Source organism: Empidonax traillii, unplaced genomic scaffold, assembly GCF_003031625.1.
Source record: "Empidonax traillii isolate 1590-97213 ecotype Southwest subspecies unplaced genomic scaffold, ASM303162v1 scaffold678:size492020, whole genome shotgun sequence".
NCBI classification, from domain to species: domain Eukaryota; kingdom Metazoa; phylum Chordata; class Aves; order Passeriformes; family Tyrannidae; genus Empidonax; species Empidonax traillii.
The window spans coordinates 378271-391611 of record NW_020955871.1 but is presented as its reverse complement, the minus strand read 5'-3'; the positions used below and the strand labels follow the sequence as shown (position 1 = coordinate 391611).

Genomic DNA, 13341 nt, shown 5'->3' with positions numbered 1-13341 from the left:
TGTGTATTCAAAAGCAAGGGGGGAAAAGTTTCACTTTCTTCTTTCAAATTCATATGATTTTACATGTAAAGTCTGTTCAAAATACTGAGAATTGACATTTTGAAGTAGATACTTAAAGCTCCAGGAACAACTCGCAAAGTAGAATTCCCTTTTAACCAGCACTCCTCCTTCCCTTTTTTAATAAGGAAATGCCTACTGTAGGTGAATTCATGTTATCTGTACTATGCTTTAAGATAAACTGCACAAATAACTGTTATCTTATCTACAAAGCAGAAACACAAGAAACCCCATTCTAGACAAACATTGTATTGTTGCTAAATAAGCTGAAGGAAAATAACTAGAAAACTATTTCCTGAGAAGATGGATAAGTGGTTTTCCTGTAAAAAGATGGGAAAAAATCAGGTTTCTTAAGTCTTCTTAGGATACAATGCCTCAACATACTGTATTTCCACAATAATACTACAAAACTATAAAACAGATGAATAAACCCAAAGAAGCTGAAAACCATGTCAAAGGAGAGCAAACTACTTTTAAGACAGTTCTGAAAGTTTAGCTTCCCTCACATAATCTACACTAATTGAGGTACTTCTGTACCTGGACTGTCGATATATTTTTAAGAGTTTCAGCACCAGAAAGAATGAAGACCTTACAAGTTCATAACCCTCCCTATTATGTTTCCTCAGCATTAAGGATCTCAACTGTTCAAAGGTAAATATCGCTGTAGTTAATGTAACACTGACCAAACAAAGGTGACATATCCAAACAATACTCTTGAACCCAGTCACAGGTGTATCAAGGCCTTTGAATTATTTGTATGGCTTTAAAATTTATTTTCTTCTAATATCTTCTTTTACCTCTGCTTTGTCATGGCCCTGGTCATCTCATATGATTTACAAAAATCTGTCCAACAGCATAACAATAAAGGTTTGGAAACTTTACCTGAATTAATAATTTAAGATTTATTTTCCTGGCTTCCTAAAGTTCAGAGAGAGATGAAAACAATAGGTCTACATTTATCTTTTACAAGTGAAATGAAAAAAACCTGAACACTACTCCATTAACCAAAGGGCAGTTTGCATCCATTGTGTAAAGGAGAAATGTCAACAGAAGGCAGGCAGCAGAGATCAGGATGTAGACAAATGTGTGTGTGCTGTGCAAACAACTGCACCCATGGAAAAAGGTACCACCTGTTGGCCCCTCTCCAGTATTCCCTGGCACCATCCTCTGGTGGCTGGCACACCTCAGCAGGGTGGCTCAGGTGTACACAGCAAACCAGTGCCTTTCTTTGTGTCCTCCAAGCTGCAGGAAAGAAACCAGGCAAGGGTCGCTGCGTTGCCTCCTGCAGCCCCCAGGCTGGGCAGCACCTGCATCCTTGGCCCAGTGGCAGCGCAGGGCACAAAGAGCACCGCGCTGAAGAGATGCGGAGTGCTCAATTTTATTTCAGACAAGCTTCTGAAAGCACTCAGCTCTCAAAGAGCTTTGAAAGACCTGAAAAAGTGTAAATTTACCTGTGTTTGCTACAGCTTTAAATAGTCTTGCTAGTTTTGACTTAAACATGAGAAAAACTACAATTTAGTAAGTTAGCAGCTGACTAAACTAACTTGTTGGCACCATGTTGAACTCTCTGTCTAAATTCTAACCATTCATATTTACATGCACTTGACAAACTACAAAATAATTGAGTTTACCACTAATCTTTTTCACTGGTATAGTTTATGTCACATTTGGGGAAGGCTGGTATCGTTTCTCAGTGTCATCCTTCTCAGCTGAAAAAGTATTTTTTTAAGCAACAATAGACTGCATTTGAGCCTTTTTTCCTTTATAACTATATACTACTGCAAAGCATTTAGAACAATTGATATTTTTAAAAAAACACGGGTTTATTTAATTTATTCACCAAAAGGATGATCTTCCTTCTTGTCGTTACACTTACTACTTGAATCATTTATTTTAAACATTTGCTGATAAGCTTTTTCTGTAACATTGAAAACTCTGAGGTATTACAATTTTGCAAGTAAAGAACTCTTAATTAAATTAGTAAAAAGGAAAGTATGTAAGTAAATTCACAGCCAGAGAAACCATTCAGTTACTTTTAAAAATCACAAATCAGTTACTTCTAAATGAAACCCATACATCTAGCTAAAATTATACCATCCTCCCAGCCCCAGGTGCTGTATTGATCCACAGTTACTTTTTTTTTTTTCATTTATTTTTTAATTAATTTTTGCTCTTCCACTGGCATATTCAGCTTGAAATTTTAAAAATGTCTAGCTTCCAACTTTAATTGGCCTGGATTCAAATTCTCTCTAACAGCTTCAAACCAACAGCCTAGTTTAATCTAACACATTAAAGATTTATGTAACACTGTATATATATATATATATATATATTCCAGATTTTTGTTTGTAGCCAAGTCATTCCACAAAATCAAATCACACTAAAATGATAAAGGGCTTTCCTCTCTTCCATTAAGGTTTTTTTTTTCCAATCACAATCAGTGCCCTTCCAGTGTCCCTTCAGTCTTTTATCTTTCTTTTTAAATTTCATACACTAGAACTGAATATTCAGTACTTTAATACAAAAATAAACCTGCTTTTAGTACTTTTAGTATTTCCTTTCAGTGAGACACCTAAGGATTTCCTTCTACCTCTGTATGTTACGTAGGCTAAGATTGTTTCACTTTTCCACCGCTTTTGGCCCCTCTTTTAATTTTCTGGTTTTCTATATAGTCCTTCCTTTCCATCAATATAAAACAAGAAAGGCTGGCTACACATGCAAATTACATTTGATTCCATTAAAATACATTTTGTTTAAAGGAATTTGGCTTAGCAAATGAACCCTGACAAGTTGTTTAAAACCTTCAGAAGTGACTACTCTAGCCATATCATTTCTTATTTTATCCCAAAGAATTTTATACATATTGTATACACACAAAATACTAATTTCAGAATCTTATTAGTAAAAGATTCTGACTAAGATAGACTTCATGTAATTACCATAAAACCTCACCAGACAACAGAGCTGGAATCACTCTTCTTTGAAAAGCGTATTATTTCATTAGTTTCATGGGGTTTCTAATTTCTAATCTGCTGGGTTGTGTCGATTTTGTATGATTAACAGATTTAAAAACAGTTGTTTAATTAACAGTCAACAGTGTGGCAAGGAGACACAGCCTGGGATTGCTGTCAGAGGATTTATTTAATGCTGTGTAGAGACAAGTTTTGCAGCTCAAGCAAACTCTAGGGCTACTATACTTGCCTTGCTACCAGTATTCCACTTAGGAGATTTAACTCCAAGCTATCTGTTGTCTACAGAAAAAGCCCTCTTCGGCTTATCTCAATTACAGACAGTCTGGCCAAGCACCACCCTGCCGGTGTGTTTAGCAGATGAATGGAAAGGGAGCTGAGGGAGCAGCATTGGCACACAGATAGAGAGTGGAGCTACCTGCCTCTGCTCCCACAGCATCACCTCCCCCACAGCTCGCCTCTCATTTCTTAGCCAGGTACCCTTCACTACTTGCGTGCCTCTTTTGCCACAAAGTTTCTGTGCTTTCTTATGAAACCCTCCTGAATACATGACTCTTTTGGATGTCTCTTTGCTTAAAGAGACAAGCTATGTTTAAGTTATAGGCTTGCCTGGTGCACAAAAACATATGTATAATGTACATCTAAGTTAGGTGCATATAAAGAAATGTTTCATTTCCTTCAGCTTTTGTTCTACTAACAGCTGTAGTTGAAGATAATTCCATCAGTGACCCCAGAAAACATGTTTAGCCCATTTTTGTGTTCTTTTGTGCTGCTGCTTAATAACATTTTTTCCTGACGTTTCAAAACTGGGGCTCAAGAGCTCACATATGCACTTCTGCACAGGAACACTTCAGAAAGCAGGAGTTCCAAACAGAAGCCTTCTGTGAGCCAGGCTTCTGCAAGCCCCAGTGTTTGAGCTACTCAACAGATTTCCAAGTTTAAAAAAAAAAAAAAAAAAAAAAAAAAGTTGGGTTTGCTGTGGGGTTTTTTCCCCCCCAGAGATTAACAAATTAAAAGAAATCCATTTATTTCAAGATCATGCAGCCTGGATGACCAAGAGAATTTTGCATTTTTGCCTTATCTGCAATATATGCTGACTACTTTGGAAAACAAACCAAATGCATCTTCTCTTGGAAGTATATTGTCCAACTACTACTTCAAAGAAACACTAACAGGAAACACACTTCACAGTATTAATGAAGGAACACTTTCTGTTGCTGCTATTTCCTTTTATAACTTCACAGAACTTACGGACACTAAGAGGTCTTGTTTCCAGTAACTACTACATAACAATTTTAACTCAAGTCAATAAAACATAATCAGGTAGCAACCATGTTTGCAGAAGCTTTTTTATTCTTTGAGTAAAAAAGTCAGTACCTGGGGATGTGTTTTTTTTTTTCAGTAACCATACATACGATAAATCAGCCTATTTTAGAAAAAAAGCAGGACTATTTCACAGCATACTGTAAAAAAAAGGACTCACCAAAGGTTCAGCCATTACAAGTTCAATTTTCTTTTCAGCTTGAACAGCAAATTCAGCGAAGAGGCTTTTGATGACATACTCGCCAGGTTTGACATCTGGATCAATAGTAATGTTAGACATGATGATGCCTCTCTTCTCCCAGGTGGAAACAACACTTGGAGAAACTCTACGTTTATTTACTCTGCTGGGTGGCGCGGAGGCTATAAGAGAAAAAAACAAAAAAACACCAAGCTATAAAGCAGAGCTTCTAAACACAATGCTGTTACTTTCCTGTTCATCACAGACACATTTTCACACAGTAAATTCTCTAAACCAGAACAAGGAAATAACTAGCTGTAACATACAACAAGAATTTTTTTGGTTGGTTAATTATGTGGGAATTTCTACTCAAGTTGCATGAGGATTTACAATGTAGCTCACTTTTGTTAAAGATAAAATGCTCTATGATGACCATGATAAAGATCAGAGCTTTCAACATATGGTACCCTCAGGTCAAGTATGACTAAAAATCAAAAGGTTGAATGTAAAGGGTTACACTGAATAAAGGGTTACAATATAGGGTCCCTCTATATTGTCAGAGGCATCTGCTTGACTCCATTTTTATAGAACATGTATATGTTTTTTTGCTATGAATTAATGCTTTCACCTTTATACTGAAATTGTCATGTATGAAATTTACATAGTCATTCACCTTTACCTTTTTCTTCCTAAGTACTCATTTATTATCAAAGCTGCCAGCAATGTTAACTGCAGTACTGAAAATCATGTTTCAGGACACACTCACACGTGAGTCTAACACACACAACAATTAGAGTAATAAACTGCAATTCTTGTCTTGTACACTGTAAGTCGAAATAAATGCTGACATCTCTTAAAGATGACCCTGATGTACCCAGAGAGGTCTGATATTTCTCTACTATATTCCATGACCACAGAGGTTATTTTTTCACCTCTAGGTAAAAAATACTAGGAATTAGGAATTGTTATTAACAATTCTTATCTATTGATATTAAGAGGAGTCATAGTCTGAGCCTGGTGTCAGTCTAGTTTATTTTATTACATGTCAGGATTTGTTCAGGTAAGCTTTTTTAAGGCTTTTTGCAGGTAAAGTGTGAGGAGATGCACCTGGTCTATTTTGCTTAACTTGCAAATTTTTTTACATGTTCTAAATTTTTACATGTGCAAACCCTATTAGCTAAATATTATTTTACTTAATATTATTTAATAATAGAACTTTTACTTAAACATTATTTCAGTGTTCAGTTTATTCATACTTATGAAAATACTGGTTGCCATGGAGACCAAACCTTTGGTACTTCACATCTGCTCAAGTTTGAGTCTCTGCCACTTATCATTTCTTCTCCCAATTCATAAAGTTACATCTTACATAACATAACGCAGACTTCCTCAACTTCCATTGAAATTTACCATTTATCAAACGCATTAGTGAAGGGAGCAATTCTGCAGGAGTGAAAACTGAACGCCCCCCACCCCAACGACCTTCAAATAGGAAGGTTACCTTGCATAATGTTGGGAGTACTACATATGACCTGTTTTTTTCTCTATGTTAATGCTCAAACTTGCTGTTTAGTTGCAGTAATGTATATTTTTTTCCTACACATAAACTTAAGTATGCCTTCTTCAAGGCCTGAAGGACTTGCCAAGGTCACACAGCTGCGTTCCCAGGAACTGGGGGTAACACCAGAACAACACGTAAACTACACATGCCATAAAACATTTCTCACCATCCCCAAACACTTCAATCTAGCGCTCTGATCTCATTAACAGAGATCCTAAAAGACACAGAAAAGCATGTCCCACATAGCCCAGGCAAGAGGACATCACAGACACTGCTATGATCTAGATCCCCACAATGGAGGTTCACTAGATGGAAGTACACAAAGCGTTAAGAAACAGGACAAAGTACATGCTGCAAAAGAAAAATGACAACCCAAAACATTTGACTTCAAAGAAAAGAAATTCTCATCCCACATCTGATGATTTGCTCATCCCTCAGTACGGAAGCATAAATGTGTCAGGCACTTCAAAAAATATTTCATTTCTTCGCAATGTCTACATTCTCCAGCATCTGTACTCTTGTCATCCTTAAGCCCCAGTTCTTCCAAAGGCAGCCCAGGAAACAAGAGAGATGCGTTGTGTGTCAAGAATGAGAGCACAGAGGTTTGCGAAGAGGTGAAAAGAAGGAATATATCCTTCCTTGCCATAGCAGGTAACAAACAGAAATACCAGCTATGAGATAGGTAAAACAGAAAAATGCTTCAACACAGAGATTTTGAACAACTCTCCTTTCATCTCCATCTGCAGATAAACAAAAATAAAAATGTGAGTAGCTAAAGATCCATAACACAGGTAGTTGCTTCTATCCTAAATACGAGTTTCCAAGAAAGCTGAAGTTCTGCTCTGATCAACAAATTGAATTATTTTATTTTAAATCACAAATTGAAGCAATCAGACTTGAAAGAGGTGAGAGGGTTTAAATCTCCTTTTGAACATCATTAGCTATGTCTGGTCAGAAGAAATTTAGCAAGGAGCTGCTTCAGGTCATTCTAGACTTACCTACTGGAGTATGTCATAATCCTCCCATTACCCAGACTGAAGGAACATGCCAGAGCTCCAGTCCATTCCCACTCCTGAAGAGTGAGAAGCTGATACTCACAAACTGTTTTTACGCTATAGAGAAATTAAGGAAGACTGCTGTGCTCCTTAATTCAAAACTATATTTAGATTTACTTCACGTAGGCAAGTCTTTAGTAGTGTGTTTACACAATACATTTTTATCCTCAGTTTTCAAAATATCACTTTCAAAAAGTCACTGTCATTTAAGGATCAGTAAAACATTGAGAGCTGATTATCTTCGAAGTACTATCTTTACTTCACATTAGTAAATTAATCTTCAATAAGGGATCATCTTAGCGTGTTAACTTTCAAAACTATAAAACGGCTTCTCTCACTAAGGATGAAACCCCAAGGTTGTCCAGACTGATCTAAACCCAGGCAAATCCTCTCCCCAGGCTCATGGGGCATCATAAGGAATGGGTAAATTGGACAAAAATCTAACCTCAGCAAGAAAAAAGAAGCAACTAGACAACAACCCGACCAGCTCCCATAAGTGCTGCAGAAATTTCAGTGCAAGGCAGAGGGCGGGACCATGAAGCCAAAGAAATACAGTGGCAGGACAGCCTTAGATCCACCAGCAATGCCACAGACCCCACCCCTTAGCTATAGTTTCACACAGCCCCCTTCAGATGGCATAAACTGCAGTACTGTCAAGGGATGCAATCCCTCCCAACCACCTCACTCCCTGAACCACCCTCCTCCTGTGCAAGCAAACACAAGCGTGCAGCTGTGCGATGAACTGAACTGGAAAAGGAGCATGTGTATTAATTATTGTCCACACATTAATTTTACACCACATCAGTTGTACAGTGCACATACCACACATACATGTGTGCCAGCACAAAGAGGAGAGTTAATGCAGGGACAAGACTTGCCTTTTTACTCTTCCAGCAGCAAAACAGAGTCAAGGTTATCCTACAGTCATATGTGTTCCTAACCTCAGTGTTCACAGGCACAAAACTCTTCAGGTGGTAATAAACCTATCCCGTAAAATAACAAGGGAAAACTGTCAAACTGAAGCAATTATAAACACTGCCACAAATATCTTAGTTTTGTTAAATTGCCAAATTATGCAAAAGACAGAAGAAATTACTAGAATGTACTTTCATCCATGAACTTGCTGAGGACTCTAATTCATGACAGCACTAATGGTTCACATTCATGACCCTTGCTTGCATATTACAATGTTCATGGTTTTATCTGCTTTGTAAAACTACTAAGTTAGTAAAACACACACAGAAAACAAACACGCAGGAGAGAAAAATGGGAGGGAGTTTGACTGTGTTTAATAAGAAGACATATAACGGTTCCTTAGAGAAAAGTCCAAATCTATTATCGGATTTCTTAACTAGGTCAAACAACATTATTATCTAGTATAATTATGTTCAGTGGGATTCATTTACTCATGACGCTGCAATCGATAACATTGTAGGAAGGGTCTATGTGGATTTTAAATATGTTTAATGGGAAAAAAAATCTCATTATGGGACAGGATTAAGTAATTTCTTTCTGCTATTCTTTGCCATCACAGCATAAGCCATTCTTTACTCTTAGCTGCCACAAAAAATGTCTCAAACGTTGTTTTGAAGCTTCAAAACACAGACCACTCTGCAGAACTTGAGATGAAATCTGGAACCAGAAACCCTACCACTTGCAACAGTTCAAAATTAAAAACCTATTTTCATAAATCACTTGAAAACTTGAACATTATTCACTTGAAACAATATCCTGTTTGTTTGCTCTGATGTGAGCTACTGCTACGTGGGAAATCTGGGAGCAAGTGCCATAAGGAAATCTTTGTTAAACAGTATTGTTTGGTTGCTAGGGCCACACCAAATTGTTTGGATAGTTGCAAGGAACAGTAAAACAATACAAAGGATAATTAGACAGACAACACACTCCTAGGTCAAAAGGCAACACGCCCCGATGTATGCTAAATGAGAAACATTCACATTAAACACAAGTGTCCAGAACCAGGAAAGGTTATTTGATACCAAAGCTGGTATTAAAGAATACTATTTTTATCATCCTGCTTCTCTCTTCGTAGCCCAAATGCATCAAGTATTTGAGGATATAAGTAGCATCCTATTTACCAACTTATTAACAGAGTTCAAACACACAAAGCAGGCATCAAAAGATAACAAACACACCCCAGCCTCTGACAGTTGATGAGTCCATTTTACCTCATAGCTAATACAAAACAATGAGTTTTAGCTTTCATACGTATTTTTGGGTAGTACTTTACACTCAGCTGAGTGTTGGCACTTCATATGTTCTTTAAATAGTACTTTCTAAGTTTTCCTTGGTTTTTTGCTTTAACTGAAATTTGCTTCCAGTTGCTGCTGCTTCTCCTCATGAAGTTGAAATGGTCAGACTGAAGCAAAACTTCTATCAGGTATCTCCCCTCTTTCAAGATATCTGAAAATGTATCTAGAACTATTTTATGGATTTTTAAAATAAAGTATCCAACTACAAAATAAGCATACTCAACACGCTTTTGAGGGGCTTCCATAGTTTTTGTCAAGCAGATTATATTCTTGGTTACTATTTTTAATTCATTGTTAAAGTAGTAGATAATTTTAGACAGTTCACCTTTAACAATTCAGTTTTTTACTATTACTTTTGCGGCACGTTTACTTTCACAGGTACTCTCTATTTCCTGTGATGCTTGTTGCAGATTAAGGCTTGTGTGTCCAAATGACAATAAGATAATTTCCAAAGACTAAAAATATTATATGTGGTTACTTAAAGGAATTTTAATTAATCTCCTTGTCATCTATTCTGATAACATCTAGAACATTTTATCCTGCCTCACAGAAGTGATATTAATATACATGGAAATATATCTGTAGTGATTGTTAAGTGTTTCATAACAACAAATCTTTAGTTATTTTACCAAAGGAATAATTTTTTCCTAATAAGGACGCCAATGCTCAAAAGTGATGGCAACCTATCCAGAATCATCCCAACAAATTATGAGCAGAACCCAAATGTAAAACCTAGGTTTCATGTGTCCCAGGCCAGACATCCATTTTCTAGAGCAGACAACTTCTTCAAAAACTTTAACATTATTTCACAATTCTAAAATTCCTGTTGATCATCAGCTTTTTATGTTTCCAAAGTCCCCTTACTTCTACCAATGAAAAAAACCTTATGACTTGAATGAAAGAAATAGTGAATAGCTTTATGAACACAGTGAAGTTCAACACATACTGCTCCAACAACTGGTACACGTTACAGATCTCAGCCTCCAACTTACAGACAAAAACCAAAAAAAAGCACCATTCTAACTTATATCTCTTGTATTTGCTTTCAGAGTGTGGATGAGAGGATACAGTTGCTATCCCCTGATCCAGCCAGTTTACCCGAGTTGCTGAAGAATGTGATGGCACATCAGACCAGCCAGGTCTACTTTACTGGGTTTTGTCCAAACTGTGTAACAGTACCGACACCGCATGAAGCCTGTCCACAAGCTGGATTCACCACTGCCCTCTCAGCTCTAGCTGTACTGAATCCCTGCTGGCCTCATGCTCAGCCAGCACCCCTGCACACGTGGCTCTGGCTGGTTTCTTGGTTCACCAGTATCACACAAGTGCTGGAGTCATCAGTCATTGCAGGGATGGTGGATACTTCTGCATTACACTGCATTTATCCCAACTTTCTCCTTTACTTCCTTAACATTCATTTACCAGCAATATGTTACTAACCTTAAACTGTGCTAAGAGATTACAATAAAAGAGAAGACGCTGCAAACCTGTAAAATATATACTCATTTTAAGCACATCCAATTATACACAAATGCTATTCTGATTTTTTTCAGTTATGTAATTTATTCTCAATAATGTGCTTAGATGAACCAAGATAATGAGTTTCTACTCAATATCATTTTTTGAGGCATTCTTAGAAAGTGCTTAAAAAAACCCATACCCAAGATGAACATTAACCTTGATACTGGTATGAAAAAGTGAAAGTGAAGGGACAGGTACAGCAGGCTCCTGAAAATACAGCCATGTCACTTTATAACATAACCTAAATAACGTGAATAAAACCCACAGCTGTTGCCAGTGAAATTAAGTATCTATTAAGGGCCACTGACCACACATTTTCATCAAGTGTGACACCTAGATATTCCTTTGCTTTACAGAATACACACCTACTGACTGGGAACACCACAAATACAGACCCAGTAGTAGCAACTGAAATCAGTCCAAATACACTAGAATATACATGACCAAGAAAACAAAGCTACTCTTTCTCCCTTATTTCTCATACCTTAGTCTGGATATATAGTCCTGATGAAGAAACATCCTATTATTTTCAGTTCAGACTACATGACTCATTTATCCAGTAATTCTCTCCTCCTTTTCCATGTTTGCAGTATACAGTGAATTTTCTTTGGAAGATGTTTAACAAAGATTATGGCTCCACATTTGTCCAATTACACTACATGAACAGTCAAAGAAGGACTATTATCTTATTAACAGGTCACATGGACTAAGTCCAGACTGCAAATCCTTACTCACCTCTCTCTCTCTCATTTACTAATTTTAAGTGATTTTGATGAAAATAATTAAATAAGCAGCAATAGTAGCTGGTACTTCTGTCATGCCTTTATGATATGTCACATGTTTGTAAGATGAATGGATTACCTACGTGTGAAGTCAAAACAGGCTTACAACTGGCTTAGTTCAGCAATATGGTTCAGTGTAATGTTTGTAAAGCCAAGTCAAACCTTTCAGGGAGAGGAAGTTATATGTGTATTGATAACTTCCCCTCCATGTCTGAATCGGAACTTAAATTTTACTTCTGCAGTAGAAACATTTCCCTATTTACAATTTATCCAAGGAGCTTCAGATTTGTTTATATTCATTTTAGCTGAACTCTGGAACAAAGAAACATAAATGAATGCTGCATCAATAAACAGAAGATAAATTTATTTCAACAAGTAGCTAATTAACCATATGGCTGTACAGAAAGTCTTTCTGAGTTTATTGTGGGAACTGGTACTACAACAGCTGAGCTTTCATTTGGACTAAAAAAAAACAAACCACAGAACAAAAACTTCACAGAAATCTTCTGAGTTTTATCATAAAGATTATTTTTCTATCCCAATAAACCTGAAAATCCTTTCTTAACAGGAAGTTGACTCAACTTAGAGAGCAGCTCTAAATTGTCTAGCTACAGGTACTCACATGAAGCTTATTTTCTACTTTCAAAACCTCTGACAAGACAGGCAAGAATGGTAATACATACATTACTTCCTGCCAACACAAAGATATAGCACAAATTCTAAGGCACAAACCCTTATCCGACAATATTCAGTTTTCTACAATCCCTTAGCAGTCTTGCTGCTACAGCTGATCCTCAAATTTCTAGCTTTGCCATATAACTTATAATTATGTCCTTCCAAAGATTCAGTAGTCTTTTTCCCCACTCCTGTTAATATCTCTGATAATTCCATTCTTAAATTGTAATTTTTAAATTTTCCTCTGGTATAATGTTTTCTAGAAATGTAACCACTCTCCCATAAGTGAAAAAGTGAAAGAGAAGTACGTTTCAGTAATACTGCATCAAACTTAAAAGTGATATTTTTATTATTAATAAAACAAACCAACCAACCAAACCCCAAACACTGAAGTTTAGAAGAAAACTTCTCCTCCATCTTCTCCATACCTATGAACATAGTCTGAAAGGTATTCAGTGACTTCCCTGTGTGTCAAACACAAAAAGTCCTTGAAAGGTCCCTTTCCCTTCTGAAGTCCCCCTCACCATAATCTTCTAAAGATGCTTTCCTATATTCTCCGCCATGTTGCACCTTTTCCCCTTTTTTGTACTAGCATTCAGGCACTCTTTGAGCAAGTATTGTGATGAGTGCAAGACATTCTTCTTGTCTAGCTGCTTTAATGGCTGAGCAAACTCTAACCAGCAAATATTGCAGTGCCTGTATGGCACTTCATCTCTTGTAGTCCCTTCCCTACTTTGAAAAGTCTCAAAATAAAACAGGTATATAATTTCCTCCCTGAAACTCTAGAACAGACAGAAAGATAAAATAAATTACAGAGATAAAATCAGGAAAATATTTTTAAATACTTATTTTGCCTAAATTTAGACATGTGAGAAGAGAGAAACACGATAAACAACAGCCACGTGCATAATGTAGAATCAATTAAATCAGATGGATGAATGTTTTATATT

At 36.7% G+C, this 13341-nt stretch overlaps 1 protein-coding gene across 1 annotated transcript in view; it reads right to left on the bottom strand.

Moving 5' to 3' along the window:
• Positions 1–13341, bottom strand: part of FRYL (FRY like transcription coactivator) — a 135498-nt gene that overhangs the window by 91592 nt on the left and 30565 nt on the right. Inside the window, exon 2 of the mRNA XM_027899613.1 lies at positions 4510–4709. Within this exon, the coding sequence (XP_027755414.1) occupies positions 4510–4709 (200 nt within the window). The remainder of the gene's footprint in view (positions 1–4509; positions 4710–13341) is intronic.